This window comes from Hippocampus guttulatus, chromosome 4 (assembly GCF_054856545.1).
Source record: "Hippocampus guttulatus isolate MCC_2025c chromosome 4, RoL_Hgut_1.0, whole genome shotgun sequence".
Taxonomy (NCBI): domain Eukaryota; kingdom Metazoa; phylum Chordata; class Actinopteri; order Syngnathiformes; family Syngnathidae; genus Hippocampus; species Hippocampus guttulatus.
In genome coordinates this window covers 9,567,417-9,590,072 of record NC_141264.1, presented here as the reverse complement: position 1 = coordinate 9,590,072, position 22,656 = coordinate 9,567,417, and the positions used below count along the sequence as shown (strand labels likewise).

Genomic DNA, 22,656 nt, shown 5'->3' with positions numbered 1-22,656 from the left:
ATTTGTTTCATGACACGCCTGTTGTCGGCAAACAGACATGCATTTTAAATCATCTGTTTTTAACAACTTATGAACAATTGTGGGTAAACTCCTAATTCTACACAAACTTCAAAATGATAAATTAGTTGCACACTCAAGTTGGCCGGGCATGTCATCTATTTTTCCCACTTTGGCTTTTGAGTGCACTGTAATTCTGAAACCACTCATCAGTGACTTACTGACACAGGCATTTCTCATTCTTATTTATTTGGATGGTAGTTTTGTTCTCAGAGTTACACTACTGTATGCAATGAAGTTTTTAAATTTGAATATTCATTCATATACAGTAGAAGTGTGCCGATGCACTAGTACCGTGCGTGGTCCTTAAGTGCAAAACCCAAGAGCAAATAGCTGTACACAACAGCAAAATTAATACCCACACGGGTATACTGATCAATAGTATAGATTTGTGAAAACATTAAATGTACCAGATTTTTACAAAGGAGGTTTCTGCCCCACGCCAGTGAGGAGTGGAATGTGAAAGCCTTTGATAAACTGAAACTCTTTGGCTTGGCCTGTAAAAGTGGATTGTCATAACGTGGACTTCCTTGTGGAACAACAAAAAGCCGTCTGTAATCGCTTAGAATTATGTTAAGTGTGATGTTAAGTGTGTCAAGTCATTTTGTCATTATAAAAATTGCTGTGGTGTTTTGTTTTACTCTGCAAAAGCAGTCAGTATATTGGCAGCACGGTGGGCGCCTGGTTAGCACGCTCAGCGACTGGTTATCACATTAGGCAACTGGTTAGCAAGTCTGGCGACTGGTTAGCACGTCCACCTCACAGTGTAGATGTAGGGTTTAATTACGGCTCCGGCCTTCCTGTGTGGAGTTTGTATGTTCTCCCTGTGCCTGAGTGGGTTTTCTCCGGGTACTCTGATTTCCTTTTACATTCCAAAAACATGCATCGCAGGCTATTGGAACACTCTAAATTGTACCTTTGTGTGATTGTGAGGGCGAATTATTATTTTTGTCTGTGTGTGCCCTGCGATTGGCTGGCAACCAGTTGCGGGTGTACATGTTAAAGGAGCACACAATACAATGAAAATACCACATCATGTATATCTTAACATCTTTATTCCTGCCCCGCAAAACATTTGACACCTTTTTTTTTAAAGAGTACATACATCTTAAATAGCTAAACAGCTAACATTTTTACAAATTCCAACCACACTTTCATTCAGTAGTGTTCAAGGGAAAGAGAAGCCCTTGAGACAACCTCGACAGGTCTGTACAGTCTTTTCGTGACATGTATACTTGGGGTTTACTGGCTATTCATGCGGCAACAATATGAGACATTCTAAGACGCTGAGGATTTATGCATAGATTTGTGGAGTTGTGACATTATTATGGATTTGATATATAAAGTTTGATAAGGAGACAACAAGCATTTAGGGCATCACAAACTTTCCATCAAAGTGTTTCAGTCTAACAGTTGGAACCAAATTAATATGAAACAGTTTTAGATGAATACTTTAAAAAGTCACATTCACAGTTCAGTCCAATCATTCGAGCAAAGAATGGATAGTTAATAGTTACTTAGCTTTCACACTACAACCGCTACTACATGGTTGTTCTTGCGATTTATGACTTGTCATGTGTAGGAAGGGAAAAAAGGGCCCTCACCTTCACAGTAAATCAAAAACAGTTTTATGTTTACATGGGATGAAAGTGAGATTCATAAAGAAAGATAGCGAAGAAATATCACGAATTGAGCCAGAGCGAGGCAATTTGGCTTTTATTGGCTATATACTGCCAAAAGAAAAAAACCTCGTTCTTTTCGACACACTTCAATAGGTTGCTGTTTGACCTTCAATTTCTGTACAGCACACATCTAAACCCAACATGCTTTTTCTGTAGTTGCACACAAAGTAAACAACAGACGGAAAGTTCTCATGTGCACACATAAGAATCTGCAAAGTACAAACGGTAAGAGCAGTCTTTTGAATAAGGTAGCAAATGAATGCAGCAGTAGAGAACACAAGCGAGTCAGCACTCAGAAACACAACCCCCTGATCCAGCATCCATGACACATGTTAATCACTCACAGACATGTACAGTACACATATGGTTCTTGAGGGTAGCGAGGTGTGTGGGAAATCTAAGCATTCCGAGGCATGTTTAAGTGTGTGTTACACTCTGCAAAAGATGACACTTCTTGAAAAACTCTGTTATGAGGTGATGGAGCACATGGAACAATGATAGCAAGTTGTTTTCAAAATAAATTTTATCTCTACAGGGTTTCCCCCAGTGCTGTATTACTCGTCCCTCCCCCAGGATATGGCAGGGCTCTAAGGTGTGCCCAATTTGGGTGCGCGGCCATCCAAATGTCATGATGGAGCAACGGAAAACAATTTTATGTTGTCGACTTTTACCTCAACTGCAGGATACGACAATCGTGTGGGCTTGCTCGACAGGGATTTGCAGTATAAATTGATGAGTTCTGGTGACTTGTTATGGCACTTTCAACATCCCGGACGAGACAGTGCGACCAGCGGGACTTGCGTGGATTGTTGTCGAGTCTGGCAGGTGCCGTAGGCGACGTAAACAAAAGTGGGCCTGCTCAGATGGGCTATGGCTAGGCTAAGATGAATACTACCCACTCATAGTCTGCTACTGAGTCTCCCTACCTCTGACACCAGATGCAGAACACACAAAATGGGTGATCTGAAACTACAATTTGTGGTAAATGGATACATTCGGGCCAGTTGGATTTTTATTAATCACAACCTGGCTACACGACTCAGATTCCCCACGCTTCAGTGCAAGCGTACTTGAGGCGAAATGTGGCACAAAGTTAAGTTTCATTGCCAGATTATGATGTCCAATAATGCGCAGACTACAACTAATGACAATTTCATTGCACGCTTGCAACCCTATGGAGGATATGTGGTTCAGAGAATGGACGGATGGATAGCAAATGCTGGCACTGCACTTTGTCATTACTGTCATAATAGTAAGTAATATTTGTTAGGATACACACAGCCATGGCTCGTTCAAGTGTAGCTTTGGTGAGTGAGATCTTTAATCATTTGTTTTTATTTTGCTTCTTGAAAATGTCTTGACACGTAAATGGCCAAATGGAAAATGGCTAAAATGTTTGACGTCCTACATTTATTTCAAAACGTGTTTGAGAGTTGAAAGATAATTGCGCTTAACATGGATGCACTTTAATTATTTTTGCATCGTCAGTTTATCAGTGGCTTTGAAAAAAACGACAACATCAAACAATACTATTGTTCATCATTAACGCTTTTAAGTGAATATATCGTCCAGGAAAAAACGTATCGTGACAGGCCTACCAACAAATAATGTAAATACAGTACACTGACTAAAATGTAAAAATCTATTCTCTTATGAAGCCGATAGGCTTCTCTACCACCAGGCTTAGTTTTCTATTTTTCTGGGGGAAACCCTGCTCAACCTAAAACCTGTGAAACTGCAAGCATAGCATGTGGTTCCTCTCATATAGCAAATGCCTCCCCAACTGTATACCCTTGCTAACAGTGCAATGTAAGTTGGACAGATATGAATCTGAGGATACCAGCACCAATATACTGTACAGTAACTCTTGCTGTTATTAAGATTCTTTGCTACTATTATTATGATTATTATCATCATTATTATTCCACAAAGACCACTCTTAGCAAAGAATGTAAGGCAGATGCATTCAGAACCTGTGTGTGTTCGGGGTGTGCAACTCTGCAATAAAAGACGAGTCGGTACCTATCTTGATATACAGGGGTCAATACAATTCAAGAACGACCTAAAGTGGAACGACTTGATTTGGTTCAATTCAGTGGGATTACAACTGGATTCGTTATGGTACGGCTGAGGTCGAGAGGGTATGATACAATGAGCTTCTTGTTGTAATTTTACAATATGAATGAACTTGTCAGTAGATTAGTGTAAATGTCTCCTTTCTTTCAAAGATAAAGCTCTCCAATAAGAGATGATTCAATAAGTATCTCTACATTTCAAAGTAGAGGGATTCAATTCGGTCTGATTCGATGCTCTCACACACTCACAACTTTAACTCAAATGTTTTATTTTTTGTTTTTTTTTGTAATACTGTACCCCTAGTATAAGCAAGTCATGTTTTAACTCAATCGAGCTCAGTGAATTTCTAATCATCCACCCACAAAATATGTTCCAGTTCAAAACCAAATTGCACATCGTTTACAGCGAGGCTAACTGTTAAGCAACAACAGCAACTTGTACAAATTCCCAGGTTAGCCTCCACCTTTAGAGGGAGGTAGTCAGATGACTTTCGAAGTGGGTTACATGAGTGGTTATCGAGCACACAAATGTCCAATGCCTACCCATGCCCAGTGTGAAACCAGCTTGCAAGCGGATTGAGTGTTTCAGAGGAGAAAGGGGGTTGGGGATCCAAGGTTCCCCCTGTAGGACCAGTGTCAAGACTGAAAACAATAAGTTAGTTACCCAGCAAGACCATGTTGGGGTTGATTATAGTGATTAGTGGTTTTGCTCACCTGTTGACATGGAGCGCAAACAATCAAAAATAAACAAACAAAAAAAAACCCCAAGAGGGTTGGCCAAGCTTGTTCAGCACAAAGGCATTAGTCAGTCCATCACGGCTCTGAATCAGCTTCTTCTCGCGAGACCAAAATGGCAATCTTCTATTTAATTTTCATCATTAATTTTTTTTCTTCCTACTTTCAAGTCCATGTTGTGACTTCTTGTGCTGTGCCATTTCTTTCCAAACTGTGAAGTGGAGCTGGAGGGAAAAAGGTACACAAGATACAAAAGTACAGTATGAATATTGTACTCAAAATGGAAATACTAGCACTGTGAGTTCACTATTCTACAGGAGGTCGGAGTTTTATTCTGTATTTTGTTCCTTTGTTCTGCTCCTACGACAGTAATAAAATACAAATTTGCATGTAACCTAACCTACGCAAAAGATGGAAGATGGAAAGACGTAATGACATCAAATTATGAAGTATTTGTATGAACACACATTTCGAGGTCATGAACAAAAAACAATCAAAACAAAAAAATGGAACCATAGAGGTAACTGAGCATCCCTTCTTGTGCCACATGAATATGTTTTGTTACAGTGCTGCGGCATAAGCCTGAGCCTGCCTTAAAAATAAGTACAGACTCTCACCTTCATCACGATACCACACAGCGGCAGCTCATACAGTCCTGACCACTCTCATCTGGTGGGTTCAGCTTCCTCAGCTTGTGTTGCCTGATTTCCCTGACCAGTGTGTAGAAGGCATCCTCGACTCCCTGTACATACCAAAAGACAGACACGACAATTACTTCTTGTTTTATGGCTTTGGCAACCTGTTCCAGTCAAAATATAGAACTGTTGAGTTCTTATTCAGGGGAAGAGTAAAACTTTCTGTGCACTTTTTTTTTTTTTGATGAGTCCTAAGAGAGTCGCACAGTAAACACCTCCCATCAGGGAGAGCAAAGCCTTCTTGAGAGCACCCCATGGAGAAGTGTGTCAATGTTACCATGGCAATCATCTCAACTACTCTTCATCAAGATATCATACTAAGTGGAAAAAGGGCCCTCATTTAATTCTATCTACAGACAGACCAACTGCCAGTTCATCGATGAATAGGTCAGCCTGTATGTCAACATACATAATGCATCACTGTGACTCAGGGAGCGGGCTACGCAGCTATTGCTATTTTCAATTGTGTTTCTGCTCTCCAGCCAAGGTAACCCGCAAAGGAGTCATTGCCCTCAGCATAACACAATCATTCCGGCAAACAAAAATTAAAAAATTACAGATTTGAGTTCTCGCTGGCATAACTTGTTGAGAGGCGTTAAAACGCACATATAGCAAAACTGTGGTACTGAGAATCAAAGAATTTGTGCTGATATACGATCAGGTATACAATAAAAATGGCCAATGTGATTTTTGACTGCATGTCTATGACTGAGTTCAAGCTTCACATTATGTACCTGTCGTGTCTTTGCAGAGGTTTCAATGTAAGGGATGCCATAGGAACGGGCGAGTTCCTGGGCTTGCCTGGTGTCCACCGTGCGTGCCGGGAGGTCACATTTGTTGCCCACAAGCACCATGGGAACATCGTCTGAGTCCTTAACACGTTTAATTTGTTCTCTGTCGTTCACACACACAAAACAAAATGGCGACACAATTAAACATGAGCAGTCTTAAGTTGTTTTCCAACTTGCCCCAACAATGTTCCCTGGCTTATATTGCAAACAGCAGCTGTTTCACCACTGGAAAGCCAAGCAGCCAGGGAGCACTAGGACCCTGTGGAGGATCTAGTCCCTGGTGGTGCAGGGCACTGCTGAACTGATGAAGGAAGGAGCGTGCTGTGGAGGAAGGGAAGGGAAGGAGGGATGGAGATGGACAGGCAGGCGGCAAACAGCATTACCTCATTGCAACAGCAGCCAGTCGTGAAATGAAACAGGCAAAGAGGAGGGGGTCTGATCAATCTATTAGCTCCTTCCCCCTCAGTTACAGTGCAGCAGGACACATCCACATTATTCAAAGCCAGAGCATTTGTCATCAACACCACGAATGGTGTTCGCCCGCCTCAGCTTACGGCCTTGTTATAAGTCAAATGGCGTAGGTGTTTCACACCCAATGGCTATTTTATAATATTCAACATTGAAATAGTAAGAGCTACAGCTCTGACCAGTGATGTGTTGCAACAGTGAGTGAATTACTAAAATCGTCTGTCAATATTAGCCCTTTACTGTAAATATTTGATCTTATTTTCTCTAGCTGAATGAAGGGAGAACTATCAAAGATATATTGCCTTGTCACAAATTCAAAGAAGGTAGAGGGAACTCCTCTCATCTTTTGTCTCCGTTTGCTTCTCTGTCCTTGGGAGTTCTATCTCCAGCTGCCTTAAATTGAGTCAGGATCAATGTCATTGGCATGGCGCTGTAATCCCCCAGTTGGGGCTAAGCTTTCTTCAGCTGTGTTAAACGCTACAGCCTGACATCACCCAAGCACTACAGAGAGCTGGCACAAACATAATGGAAACACACGCCTCTCCCTTTGGACTCTCCAACACAGTGCCCATAGAAATAGGCCCTGCAAACACATAGACGTGCCAAAATCCAAGGTCACAATTTGCCCACTCCTGTCATTTTTGCCACACCTGTATTGATGAATGTCCTCAAAGGACTTTGTGTTGTTGATTGCGAACACGCAGAGGAATCCCTCCCCTGTCCTCATGTACTGGTCCCTCATTGCACTGTATTCCTCCTGACCTGCAGTATCCAGGATGTCCAGCAGGCAAGTTTCTCCATCAATAACAACCTGTTTCCTGTACGAGTCCTGCAAAACAAGCATAATTGATACATTTTCATTAAATACAGCAAAGCTTGTTCGGGTCCCTTTAAATCAACAGACCCGATCTCTGAAGTCGCATAGAAGTTTGACGACACCACACAAGATCTCACCTTCACATGCAGATCTGTGAGCATGACAGTTTTAACTCTGTTAACTGTTTTGCTTTTTGTTGTGTTTTTTGCCACGAGTATTCGAAAATATGGGAATGTGATGAACCTTCACGGTCCCCCAATGTTTGAGCAGCCAATAATCCTTTAAAACATGAATAGTGAACATATTCGAGTGTTGAGAGGCCATGTAAAAATGGGCAAAAACCTGAAATTGACGCTTGGCTTACCCCTTTTCTAACACTTCCTCTGAAAGGAACATTGGATTGTGTTCTACGCATGGTCTATTCACACGGAACCTTGGTTTTTGTAGTACAGGAGAGACTGTCCTTGTATGCGTGTATGCGCAGCGATCAGCAGCAATGCTGCTCGCCGTAGCGAAAGTGAAGCCACTAGCGGCCATCTTACATTGCCACTCTCTAAGTGAGCCGACCTTGAATACATTGATTTCTCTGCGTCATTCTCACATTCGTTTCTGTCTCGGCAAAACTCACACACATAGGTGTGTATAAGTCCATACAACTGGCGCCCAATTCATCGGAAATACACAAGCAGCAGTAAACTTTCATGGTTAGACTCAAGGACACAGCACAGCAGCGCATTTTTGGAGAGAGGAGGACACCCACTGCTATATTCCTGTGATGAGCGACATGAATATAATGTGTTCTTTCACGGTAGAAAGTAACAAATGACGTCTATTTACATCATAGTGATGTCCGTGTGTCGCCCTTTAAATTGGGAAATTCATTCATGGCAGTGACTGTGTCCTCCACGCATGCAAATGGCTTATTCTGAATGTTTCAGAAACCAGAATTTTGATTGCATGTAAACGTAGCAAATGAGAACCATTTCAAATCATAAATTTTCGCCTTTAATGAATTCTAACTTTGACAAACTGAGCTTGTGCACGAGTGCACAAAAAAACAATAGTTTTTTTAAGGCTCTTTCTGTGTTGAAGACACAGTGTGGAACTTTTTTTTAAATTTATGCAGCGATGTAAACAGCTTTGTAGTTTCTCCTTAGACTTAACCACTATTCCCTGTCCACTTTCAGCTCATACTAACTCAACAATCGAGGAGCCAAGTTAGTATTTAGCCCTCCAATGTGTAGCCACAAAAACATGGGAGTGCCTTCCCTTTGTTTATTAGAGCATAGGAGCCAGGAATGCAAATACACAAAAAGGACATTGTCTGCCCAGAGGCAGGCGTGGTGAGAAAAGAGAGTGAAAATGGGAGAAAATGAGGAGGCGGGGGTGGGGTTGGGGTTGGAGGATACCAAACCTTACAAGCAAGCACGAGAATTACTTTCATAATATGTCTGATACCTCTGTAAGAGAGTTGTACTCACAGAAACACCAGCCAGTCAATAATTGCGGCAATAATCTGCTATGCCCCTTGATTTAACTTTTTTTTTTCTGCTCACCAGATAAAACAGCAGGCATGTGCACCAATATAAAGGTTGTCAAAGTAATTTCATACTAAATGGTTTTGCTACCTTCTTCCCCAGGATTCCAGTGGGACTGACGCGGGAATATGTAAAATGTGTAATGGAAGAAAGAAAGACTGGTGTACCTCTATGGTGGGGTCATATTCATCCACAAAGTGGTTCTGGATGAGTTGGATGGTGAGTGCACTCTTGCCCACGCCTCCAGCACCCACAACCACCAGCTTGTACTCTGTCATCTTTGCCGCTGTGGCTCACACACACACACACACACACACACACACACACACACACAGACACACACACAGACACACACACTGCTGCTGCAGCTCTAGAGAAGAAAACCAAGCACAGACAGGCTGCCATTTAGCACATTGACAAACTCATTGCACATTAGCACCTGGGGACATTTAAAATGTTCAAATGCACTTTACCAATGTTCTAAGATTAGTGGCGCAAAAAAGTAGAGCTGACAGATATGACGCCATATATTGCAAAGATGATATTGGGTCATAGTTTTCTCCGATTGTGTCTATCATCAGTTGTAAAACACTAGTAAAAAGAACAGAGAGAAAAAGCTTGATATGATGGGCAAAAACTAAACATTCTTATGCCGCGCAACTACCACCAGGTGGCCCACCAAACAATAACACTTCAAAGTGAATCACAATACACAAGTCACTGAAAATAAACAATGAGATGGCAAATAACAAACTGTACTACTGAGGGAAAGGATGAAGAGAAAACAACAAATCCATAATTATTCATATCTACAAAAAATGGGGCACTTCAAGGCATGCTAGGTACACCTTCAAACTCTATAAGGCTGGCATGTGAGTTTGCATCTTGAGCCTCATCAAATAACAAAGATAGCAGAACTAAGAATCACAGATTTTTTCCTGTAGTTTTTTTCCCCCTACAATTGAAAGGCAGAGACCATGCCCAAAAGCTTTGCTGGGCTGCTTGTATCAACTACAGGGTCAGGCAAAATGACCTGACACATTTGTAGATTAAATAAAAGGCAAATAAAGTAAAGAAACAAAAAAGTGCTTTTATTTTCGAAAAATACATATACTGTAATGCCATTCTGTTTCATTATGTTTTAAGAATTAAATCAGTCAAATGGATCCATTATTGTCCACACACTGTTGGCGGCGTTCACTGAAGTTGTCTATAACATATTCATTTTTGATCTGAGAAAAGTCTCTAGCATCTCACAATATCAACCAGAGTTCACAGTCACTGTAACGTTATCTGCTTCGAAGATGTACAGACCCCATATACTCAAAAAATGGCATTATATGAGGTGCAGGGTTCATTTCTGGCTCTAGCCTTCCTGTGTGGAGTTTGCATGTTCTCCCCATGCCTATGTGGGTTTTCTCCGGGTACTCCGATTCCCTCCCATGTTCCAAAAACATCCATGGCAGCTTGATGGAACACTCTAAATTGTCCTTAGGTGTGAGAGTTAGCGCAAATGGCTGTTCATGTCTGCGCGCCCTGCGACTGGCTGGCAACCAGTTCAGGTTGTACACCGCCTACTACCTGAAGACAGCTGGGATGCGATCCTTGTGAAGATAAGCGGATTAGAAAATGGATGGATAGGGCACATCTTTTTATTTATTTATTCATGTCATTTAGTTTAATCAATTTCTGTCGGAATCATAATTTTTTTATGCTTCTTATTTAAATTGATATCCACATTTCTACAAAAAATATATAGGTTACTGAGCTTCTGTTTACATTTGCTAATTTTATATAGCAGCACTACTGGATGCAGTTCCCATTTGATACAGCTCTGTTTAATGTCACATAAAAAACAAAGAGAGAAAAGGTAAGCACGCATAGTGTGTTGTATTATTTTTTTTATATATAGAATAACTGAAAATATATTGTGGTATATCATTATGATATAAAATGGTTTACATCGTGACAGATTTTTTTCCATATCAACCAGGCCAACGAAAAATGCAGATTAGAACTAAATGATGAGATGAGAGAGCAAATAGAGTGGGCCTGTGTTAGGATCCTCACAGCGAAATGTTAAAAATGTGCTGAAGGTACTCAGCGTTCCACTCTCCCGCTCAGTATGAGAGGACAGAAAAAGGAGCTCAATATAGGGACAGCTCGAGGCTTCACATTCCTGAGGGGCAGTTTTTCCAAAACATATCTGTGCTCTTTTTGTCATTTATCTATTCAGCATGTCGATGTTCTGGCAATATCTGACTTATTGCCCAAGTTTCGAACTTTAAATGCTGACATTGAAGGGCTAGCAAATTTATAGATGTGTAAATCAATACCAAAATAGAAAAACATGGTTTGTCTTGTGTAGGAAAAAAAAATGTGATTCGCTTCTCCTCTCCTACTTACGGACTTAGATATCACAAAACCATATGACATGTCAAGTGCAATATGATTCAGGAAATATTTCATGTGTATATGGTTTTGAGCGCCTTTTATTCAAATGTATAAATATAAATGGCTGTTTTGGGATATAATGTGTAACCGTCAAAGAATGAAACATTGGGCTGTTTGTGTAAAAACAGCGAGGAAATACAAATTTACAACCATTCACAGTATAAAAACATTTCTTTAAGCATGGCCTGTGCATTCAATAAATGTTGGGGGCGGCAGTGGGGGAATTGGAAGCTGATGTGCAGTGTCAACGAATGAAACATGCAATCATGACTTACACCGAAAATACGCTCTGGATGGCTTTTTTTCTGTTTCTGCTGTTGTGCTGGAATCAAAGGGTTCACAAAGCAGTCAAAGGGGTGTACTATAGCTGTCGCACGCGATGGCAAAATGAAACTCAATCTATTTCAAATTTACCACAAACGTAATACGTCTATGACCTGAAAGTGACTGTAACACAGAGCAGTGACGGGCATGATGATACATGATGAGTCAGGGCTACGAAGAGGAGAAGCTTCCACGGAGGTTCAGCAAGATTACATCAGACGCAAGTTAGGGCTAGTCACCCATGGTCAACCGCACGCTCATTCTGCCAAAGGGCCCTAGCAACCCTGTGCTTACAGTCACAATTTGAAATACTGTACATAAGGACGACAATGGGTGACAAGGCAATACCGTCACGGGAATAATGTTTCATTGGAATTTAGGAGAGGAAAATCACAGTGAATCTTTACAACATTTTAGGGTGCAGCTGTCTTGTGTTTGGCAAATTGGTGCCGTTGTTAAATCCAGCTTCTTTCATCTTAGACAGCTGGCTAAAGTAAAACCTACCCTTTCTCATGAGCACCTTGAGACAGTAATTCATGCCTTCGTCACATCCCGGCTTGATTACTGCAATGCCCTTTACTTTGGAGTCAGCCAATCCTCCATTAAGCGTCTCCAGATGGTCCAGAATGCTGCTGCTTGCCTCTTGACTGGTACTCGTAAGAGGGAGCACATAACTCCTAGCTCCCTATACATTTTGGAGTTCTTTTCAAGATCCGATTATTCGTTTTTAAATCTCTAAATGACCTCGCGCCACCTTACCTCTCTGAGCTCATCCATCCCTACACACCTGCCCGGCGCCTCAGGTCTGCGGACCAGACATTATCAGAAGTACCAAGAACTAAACGGAAGCTCAGAGGGGATCGAGCCTTTTCGGTTGCTGGTCCCTGTCTCTGGAATGACCTCCCACTGAACATTCGGCAAGCCCCCTCGTTGCCCATCTTTAAAACCCACCTCAAAACTCATTTGTATTCTTTGGCATTTGACTCAGCATGACTCAGATTTGATCGTACTTTTACTGTTTGGTGCTTTCTACCATCTTTCTTCCTGACTTATTGCTTTATTGTTGTATTTATGTTAGTTGCTCCATGTACAGCACTTTGTATGCAGTGATGGCTGTTTGAAAATGCTCTATAAATACAGTTGAGTTGAGTTGTGTTTGATGACATCATTACAGATCCCTTGCCAGTATTTGCCTCCTTCTAAAATCATCATTTAATATTTTGTTGTTTTTTTTTTTGCAGTTTCCCCACTGTAATGTTTAAGATCATCAAATATATGCAAGGATCAGACAAAGATAACCAAAGTAAACATAAAATGCTAATTTTTAAATGATCATTTAAATGATCCTTGTTAAATCATGCTCACTGGATTTTCATTCTGTTTTTTTTAATATACCGTGTATATTCTTATAATCCAAGTTTTTTTTATATTATTGGATTTATTGATGTGATGTCATAAATCCTAATATCAATCCAATAATCATTGTGTCGATAATGATATTGTGCATCACTAATTACATGGGGGTAGCGATGGTTAAGAGGCTAAAATTGTGGCCTGTGACCAAATGACCTCAGGTTGGACTCTGTATTTCTTAAATTTGTATGCATAAACCTCTGCACAGAAAGATCTTCGTAATCAAAATCTATCTATGTTACACAGCTTGAGTGAACATTACGCTGATTTCCCCAAAATTATAGAAGGGGGGCACCTGGATAAACACACACATGCAGTACTCAATGTATCTTCCTTTGAGTGCTAGGTCTTTCGTAACCTCTGTGTCAGGCACACTCAGATTAGCCATGCCTTGCTCACTGTTGTTAATGATTGACTGAAAGGCAGACTCCATAACTAAGGACATTGCCATTAAGCAGCAGCAATAGATCCTCACATCAACTGTTGCTGAACCTAGTTGGAACAGGTGGCTCCGAGCACCGTAACCAATGTCAGTGGAAGCCTCCTTGTAGCACACGGGCATAACAGGAATCTGTCAAAGTTTCTGAGTCTGAAGCTTTTGGCAAAACATTTATATACACATATAAACAAGTGCTTGGACACTTGTACAGGGTCAGGCAAAATAATCTGACAAATTTGTTGGTTAAATAAAAGACAAATAAACATATAATGCCTTTTTTTCATATAATACCAATTTTGCTTTGTTTCTTTAAAATGCCATTGTTTTTCGTTTCTTTGTAAGTTGTTGCTATGAATTGGACTGGTGAGCATTGCACGTTCATTGTGGAAACGTTTATCAAAACAAACGAATCTGTAACTGCAACACAGCGAGCGTTCCGTTTGCACTTCAATCTTGGTAGACATGATCCCGTATCAGCTCGAAACACGATCTTGTTATGGGTTACCAACTTCAGAGCTACTGGATCTGCATTGAAAAGAAAATCAACCGGCCGACCTTGCACTGCCATAGCTCCATTTAATTTTTTAAACATAATGAAACAGAATTATATGTACTTTTTTGACAATAAAAACACTTTTTTGTTTCTTTACTCTATTTGCCTTTTATTTAATTTACAAATGTGTCAGATCATTTTTCCTGACCCTGTATTTTAGTAATTTTTGATGTACCGGTACTTCTACTTTCATGACAAAAGAATTCGTGGCCTCAAGGGATTTTGTTGTTTGCTGGCTACATTTTTTCCAAAGGTGAACAAAACACTGTGATTTTGAAAGTCTACAGTCGTGTGCAAATCCAATGAGAGCAAACATGCACCAGAAGGGTACGAAAGGAAAGGAATATGTCAGGAACCAAGGCATTCTAGATCACAAGCTAAATGTGCTGGAGGCACCGTTATGGCATTACAATGTCTAGCTGCCAGTGGAACTGGGTCGTCAATAATGTTTATTGATGAGGTGTCTGCCGATAGAAGCAGGAGTTGTGTCAATGTGATACGAGTGTACAGACATGTAGATGCAGGAACACCTTCAGGCTCGGGTGAACATACATCAAGATGTGTTAAAATGTTGACAGGCTAACATTAAGTGGACGTTTGGTATTTATTTTAACAGGATCAACAGACTACTTTCTAATGTGCCAATAAATGCCAAACCAGGTGAATTAATAAAACACTACTTTAGGTTTATTTTTATTTAAAATCAATTACAAAGCTAGCAAAGAAGAGTAAAATACCAATATTGTCAGAATTCACTGGATTAGGTTATAGTCTACGAAACTGTAGAGGGGTTGCACAATTTGCATGATCGAAGATATCTCCCCAAACGGAATTGACACAAATGGTTATGCATATACCCGCCACATAGGATCAATCACGCAACCTGCCCAGTGGATGTAACTGGTAGTTGACATTGAAATTTCAACTGAGCCATGCCTGCTGCTGGAAGATTGGAGGCAGGAAACGAGACAACCTTGCTATCTCCCCTCAAACTAGCCCGTGTCAGTGGTTGATAAATAATCCACAAATGCAAGAGATGAATGGAAAAATTAATGTTCAAAGATGCAGTTGGGTTCTTCAAGACACTTGTCAGCATGGGATTACGCTGAGCTGCACCTTGGGCTGATGTATCAATGGGGATAATTATGATCGGCACAACATTTATGTAATATATTTCATCACACAGAAATAAAATGCATTGAGAGTATTTCCATATCATAATGTCTCTGTCAAAAGCATAACTATGCTGTGGTAGCTCCACGTCTCAATATCCTCCTCTTCCGTCTTAAACCGAGAGATGAATGTAATAATGGGCAAAGAAATCTGTGATTTAAATCTGTACTGTTATCCATACATACATGTATGTATGTATGTATGTATGTGTGTGTGTGTGTGTGTGTGCACACAAGCATACATACATGCATATACACATGATGCGCGCACACACACACACTCTGTAATTATTATTTCGGATTTAATTTTGTCAATTTTGGGAGAATCACTCACTGCATTCTCTCAATTATCTCAGTTGCAGGCCAATTAACATCACTGTGACAGCAAGCAACTGTTGGCCATTTGCTGCACTTGAAAGCGAGTGCAGTCATGTGTTATGACTACAGTTTACATATAAGGTTCTATTATTTATTCATGTATTTTTATATGCACAGCTCCCAAAATCTATGCATGACTCTGTCATGAACAAGGATCCCTAATATTGTCTGTGTTTTGGAATTATTTATAATTTGCCACCTCCAGCCTGGGAAATTAACAGTTGGTTTTGAAGCCCTGGATCCTTGCGTGAGCTAAGAAGATAATCTTATTCGACAGTTTAAGGTGGACACTCGTGGAGGGAACTGATGGGAAGTGGCTGAATATGAGGGAAGCGGGACACTCCTGGACATGAGGTCAGAATTATTGAAACAAAAGGGACACTGAAATAGACCCCCCCCCCCCCAACTTTCTGCTCAGCTTTTTCTAACATCTCCATAAATATAGACGGTATGTGAGCACTATTACTTCTTTAAGAACCAGCTTGTGTAAGAAGAATAGCACAAGAACGGTCACCGTTCCTAGTATGATGTCTGATCTAAATTCAAGTGCTTAATTGGTTAAAGGATCCATACTGGCAGTGGCACAAGTCGATTACTAGAGATAATAGATATTTAATGGAGCATTGATGGAAAGGAGGCCCTCTCTGGGGAGGTATCAGAGTCCAATACAAGGCTCCATGACATCTCACCACACCCTCCTCGGGCACCACTATGGCATTCTCCTAAACGGCATGCAAGCAAGTGTTGACTGGCAGATGAACTAACCAACTATCCCTACTCTGCTTTTTGAGGCCATAAAACAAGTTTGAACAGTCCAGAAAGACTGCAGTATGTATTCTGAGGTCATGTACATTTTCATAAATTGCACATGTAAAGGACGACTAACGCCGACTATTTCTGCATTCAGCTATTTCATTTCCTCTGCGTCCCACGTCCTAGAAGCATAATTTTCCCGCCAGACACACAGTTCCAAATAATGTGCGTTTTTGGGATGCAAGGAAATTTCTCCGTCAAAAAAAAAAATAAATAAATAAAAACAACAAAAACCAACGGTAAATCTTTTTTTCCAGCAACGAATGCAGTTTGACAATCGCCGCCATTGTTGTTTTGATCTCGCGTTAAGTAATCTCGTGTGACGAGATTTCCGTTCTCGGCCTTCACTTCGTGGAAAGCAGACGATTGCCAAGTTGTGTAACGTTAAAACAAGTGGTGTGAAAGTTTATTGCGGAGATATGAACTCAAAGACTGAACCATGGGATGAAATAAGAACCTATTTCTCATCAAATCTTGTCTGCCTGAATTATTTAAAATTTTGCAGCATTTGTTTATCAGAAATGAACCAATTATCAATGTATATTGTTGTTGTTGTTTGTGTTATTATCATATGCAATTGAATAAGTAGACTTTTTCAGAATTTGAAATTTGGGACTCTCTAAATGCATAATGGGACTCATACTTTTCTGATCAGAGTCCCTGGGACTCGCAGGGCTCAAACTGTAGAATTATCACTGCGCATTCCGTCAATATTTGGATTTAGGCCACATGTCACTGAGCGGCGAAGGTTCAAAAGTGTGTGTGAACCTTGTGAATGTTTTTTTTTTTTGTCAGGGATCGTTCAAGGTCACAAACTGTTGCAAAGACTTCAGCTAACAATTTTAATGGTCTCAAACTGTTTCTCGTTGGAAAGAAATTTTTAACATGATTTGATATGACAAGAAAAAAATTCAACCATTAAAAGAATTTGGGAACGTATGGCCAACGCCTGTGCAATTGTTTGCAACTCTGACAAAATAAGTAAATAAATAAAAAGGAAAAAAAAAACTTCATGCGTAAACCTTCAACACTCAGTGGCACATGGGCATTAAGGCCAAAATCCCGGTTTCTGAAACATTAGGGATAACCTGCTTACATGCGTGAGCACACAGAGTTACTCCCGTATACATGGCAATTGGGATGTCTCAATTTAAAAAGTGACGCGTGGACGTCACAACATAAACAGATGTAATTTCCGCTTCTTACCACTGTCAAAAAATGCATCATATTCATTTCACTCACCAAACCAATAACGCTTCCTCCTCGTTCCAAAAGTGTGGTTCTGTGCTGTGCGACGTCTGAATTTTGTCATGTTTGTGTATCTCTGCTTGTGCATTTCCAGGGGTTTGCGCGCCAGATGCCGTGCATACAAATACAGCCGATACTCAAAAGACCAAGATTCCTTGAGGAGATAGCATGCGCAGAACACAAAACAATCTTCTGTTTGAAGGTGGTAACCCAATCGTTTATATCAGGGGCGGTTTTTTAACTCATTTTGCGACCTCCAACGTTTTGTTTTTAGCTTAATCGGTCACGTGACGGAGAAGCGTGGTTTGACGTGAGTCAAGCGTGACACAGACGGATGTAACGGAGAATCCAGTAATTTTTCAAAAAACATCTTTCGTATTCCGAAATAAATAAAACAGAATTAAGGCAAGTTCTTTCTGTGCGGCCCGGTACTAAATGCCCTGCGGACCAGTACCGGTCCACGGCGGTTGGGGACCCCTGGTTTATATGATCAAATATTCATGTTAGAAAAAGGCTGACCTATGCGTTTTATTCCGTTTTTTAAAAACTCAAATATGAGCATAATCGGGTTTTTGCGCATGTTTACATGGCCTATCAGATGTTGCCAATATTCAGGTTTTGATAGGGTGACTGCCTGCATATAAACGTAGCCAATGCTTAATTATCCATTTTTCATCCAAGTGGAAGCTTGACCAAAACTGCAAAGCATGAAGGAGAACCTCCATTTTGCATTTACATTTTGAAATGGTCTTTTTTCTTTTCTCTTGTAGTTTTTGTGTGCAGGTGAACTTTTCCCTACGGGGGTCATTCTTTGGGGTGATGGAGCAGAGTGAGACCATGGAGGGAGCAGCAGACATGAAAAGGCCAGCTGACCTCCACAAAGGACAACTGGTCATAGGAGCCAAGTGGCTTTTCATCAGACATAATGTTGCTAAACTCACTGGTTGGTCTTTCTTGCAAGCAGGGGAGTGGACCACTGTTCGAGAAACACAGAAGAGCCCTCCTTTGATACAGATAAAATAATTCAAATTTGTCTAAGCTCATTTAAAATGTACTGCATCTTTAACAGAATTGAAAAAAAAAGGAAGCAGAACTCTCCCTCTAAATTGAAGTTATTATTCAAGATGGCGCCATAGTTGGCAGCCGTCTGCAAGAGCTCTACTTTTTTGTTGTTTTTGTCTTTTGTTTTGTCATTTGTCCTTCGTTGTGGACCGTTTTCAGTGTTTTGGCTGTGACATTTGTCAAAGGAGAAGAATCTGTGCTTGATGGTTGTGCCTTCTTGGTCAGCACGCGTGTACTCGCACTGATTTTGATGGAGGGAATGTTGGCGCTATTTCAACATTGGCGCTCGACAGCCCCGGGACACTTGTGTTTTTTGCACCTATAATGGGCACCATTTTTCACTGCCCTGTTTTGTTCAGCGAAAATGTCAGTGCTATTTGACAGCCTGCGTTGGTGCGGCTGGATGGATGGCTGCTGGAGCTGAAGATGAGGAGAGAGGAGCGTCGACATGGAGCGCAGATGCGTATTTGGAACTGAGAATCGGCGCTTGGAATTAAAGCGGATTTACATGGGAGAGGATAAGTGAAACACATTTCTTTTTTCGTCAATGGACACTACTGCTTCTTGTTTACTTTCAAAGTTAGCTTGTAGCAGACGTGTGGGACGTCATGCACATTTTGAACATGACGTCTCTGAACCACTGGCAAAAGAACTATTTGACTTTCTCCTCCTTCATCTATAACTGCTTCAAACAAGATATATGCAGGAATAGTGGTTATGATTGCATGACCGTCCATCTCTTATGTGTTGTGTTATATTACCGTATTTTGTTATTTTATGTAAACTGTTCTGTAAATCTCTTTGTTACAACCGCAGCAGTTGTGAAAGCGCTGTATAAATAAAGATGTATTATATTGTATTGTATTATTAGAAAACAAAATACCTTATCCCAATTCACAGCTACACATTTAAAAAACTAAATCCGGGAAATTAGGAAGAAAATCTTGTTAAGCATCTTTACAGTATATCCGAAAAGTCACTGTCATACTAGGAATAGGTTACTAGTTGTCGGGCTCAGCTGTTCACAGACAAGATGACAGATACACATCACATCTAGCACTAGATGGACTTGATCCATCTGATTCACTGGAGCCTCATTGAAAATCTCATCAATGGACTTTGATGCTTCTTCCATTAGGGAGGGGCATTTGACCAAGTCACATTGATTGACAACACTTAATCAGTTTGTTATTTATTAAAATAACATTTTCTTAAAACACCATGGGATGAGAAAAATGTTCTCTGAAATCTCTGAACTCCTGTTTCAATTCCAGCGTTGTCATGAGGAGTGCAATGACTACTGCGCGGTTGTCCGATTTTGTGCTGACAGACATGCTGCAGACAAACAAGTGTCTCATAGCCGATGTTGAGGTGTCTTGACGTGTCATATCCCGTGTAGTATGACATACTCAATGATTGGTCGTGAGGCATCTGGGGCGCTTAATGACCACAATGACAAAAGTTTGGCATGTCAGAATTTTTGTTGGTCTTGTCACATAGTGTGACATGTCCTACGTCATCCTTCAATTGGTTCCTCAAAACTGACCAATACTTGTGACGAGAGACTGGATGTGGTGTTCACAAACAAACAAAACGTGACTTGAACAAAAGGGGAAATATTGGAAAGTATGTGGAGCAGTTAAACTGATCCTACATTTGACAACTGAAACACTAGAAGCTGATTGGCACTGTGTCACTAAACACATTTGTTTCCTCAAGTTCTTTTTGTGGGATAGTCCATACCGCCCTCTCCACACCATTCAAGAATGGGTTCCATACTCTCTTTTCCTTCTCCCCACCCTCTTTTTTCCAAACATAAAAACAATGCATCTGCACATTTTAATCTGGTAGTCTGACAGTGTGACCATCGTGAACAACAAAAAAGTTCAGTAGTTTGACAAGGCCATAATGCTGCCTGGAGGAATTGTCCTACAACTTGACCTATTTATGATAAAAAAAATCTTATTGTGTAGACAGGGCCAGCACATAGACCGTCCAAAGCATCATGAGACGGGCTTCAAAATAGGCTTTACGCGATCAAGGTTTTTTTTTTTTTTTCACTTACCCTGGTTTCCAGTAGGTTAAGGGAATACTCTAAATTGACCCGCGGTATAACTGTGAAAGTGGATGGTTGTTGTTTGACTACAATGTGTGCCCTGCGATTAGCTGGCAACCAGCTCAGGACGTCTCCCGCCTACTGCCCGATGATGGCTGGGATAGGCTCCAGCATGCCCGTGACCCTGGTGAGGATAAGCGAATTCGAAAATGGATGGATGGATGGTTTTTGGCATCGATCAGCAACCAGAAGCTTTGATAAAAAACATGGTACTCGATCACTGATTCAATTAAAAGACCAACCACGAATACGCGCTGATATTCTACACACAGCAACAATTACTTTCATGTACACGGCATGTGCTGCTGACGTGACACAGATGTGCTGCGCAGCACAACGCATCGGTAATGTGATGTATTGTCGCTTTTACAAACCCGGGATAGGCCTTAACTTTCAAGAAGCAACACTTTCTTTCTGGAAATCTGTGCAAATACAAACAATTTAAAACGATCACTTCACTCTTGAGCAATTTTAAGAACAATTACTCATGTTGTTCTTGGGGGTTACCTGGTGTCCGCAGGCACCAGGTTGGTGATCGCTGCTTTAGCCTATATGGAATATCGTTGAATTGTGCAGGTGTGCCTAATGTTGTGGCCAATGAATATACTGTAACTCCAGTCTTTTAGCCATTATCTGAAAGTGACACTCACAGTCAGCCCCTCCTCATGCAACATTTTAGGGAGGCAGCATCATAACAGCATTCGACCCTGGTAAAGGAATCCAACTTCCGCAGTGTTACATTTGCAGTTTCCTCACAGTGTGACAGGGTGTCTCCCTTTGATCCACGTGAACACCGTTAGCGACAAAAGCGGTCTCGTTTGCTTGTATTTCTTTAGCGATGCAGTCATTTAAACCGAATCTGAATGACTTGCTATTCTGTTTTAGAGGTAACTGAGACATCCAGTAGCCTACTCCCAAGTTGAACACTATACTCGGGGCTTGTCGTTCAGAATGATAATTGCGCGAACTGCACATGCATTATTTATGAGGAACACACACGTAGATCAAAGTAAATTCACGCGTGCAAATGGAAGAGATGATTGTTGGTCAATTAAAACCTCACCATTGCTAGCTAACATGCAACTGTGGGCATCAAGACACAACGCGAAACAAATGCGGACACATTATTCGTAATTAAGATATTTCGGATACTGGAATGCGTTCACTGCATACTTACAACAAGAAGAGCTCTAATTAGGGATGTTTTGTCTGCCAGAGGGGTAAATGTTCCAACTCAAGTTGCCCCTTCAATTGAATATATCCAAACAGTCTTCGCACCGTTTCCGGTCGTCTTCAAATAATCGAATTGTTATGATATGCCACGAGCGGTTCACTTTTCTTCCGCTAAATAGCACAGGATGACTCGGAGGTACTCATTGGTTCGAGCGAAACGTGCCCTCGTCGAACAATGTGGTTCCAGTGTGAGAGGATGGGGAGCGGGGACAGGGAGTGCGTGTAGCCCACGCCCAGCACAGACCCACACAGAACCACCCCGATGTGCACGAGCCGTGGCTGCCTGTCGCGCGCATTTCGCAGGAGCGCGCACAAATAACAGGAAAACGGCCACACCGACTTACACTGTTTTCAGCAAATTATCAATTAAACTTAGGAGCGGTTGTCTTAGCATCCAAAGTAAAGCTCCGCGTCGTTTTTAGACAGCGATGAGGCTATGTGTACGGTGATCCTGTTTCTTTTTATATGAGAGAAAAAAATGCTCATTTGAATTACAATTAATCAAGATTCTTTTTAAGCTCGATTTGCGTAGTTTTTCCGTTTCTTACTTCCGTATTTCGGAGTTGGTCTAAACTACATTTCCCATCAAGCCA

General features: G+C 41.0%; 1 protein-coding gene across 2 annotated transcripts; it reads right to left on the bottom strand.

Moving 5' to 3' along the window:
* Positions 1–1,095: 1,095 nt before the first annotated feature.
* Positions 1,096–22,316, bottom strand: hrasa (HRas proto-oncogene, GTPase a). 2 transcript variants are annotated; one of them, XR_015100756.1, is made up of 7 exons: positions 22,008–22,316; positions 9,026–9,228; positions 7,154–7,332; positions 5,979–6,138; positions 5,167–5,291; positions 4,529–4,773; positions 1,096–4,456 (listed from the first exon to the last, which is right to left on the bottom strand). XR_015100756.1 is itself a non-coding variant. In XM_086109708.1 (6 exons), exons 2-5 carry the CDS (start codon positions 9,134–9,136, stop codon positions 5,172–5,174), a joined length of 570 nt encoding a protein of 189 aa, XP_085965834.1. In that variant the 5' UTR covers positions 9,137–9,228; positions 22,008–22,316; the 3' UTR covers positions 1,096–4,773; positions 5,167–5,171. The 2 variants fall into 2 exon arrangements, 1 of the variants encoding a protein (XP_085965834.1); XM_086109708.1 differs by having other exon boundaries at positions 1,096–4,773.
* Between the last annotated feature and the right edge of the window lie 340 nt (positions 22,317–22,656).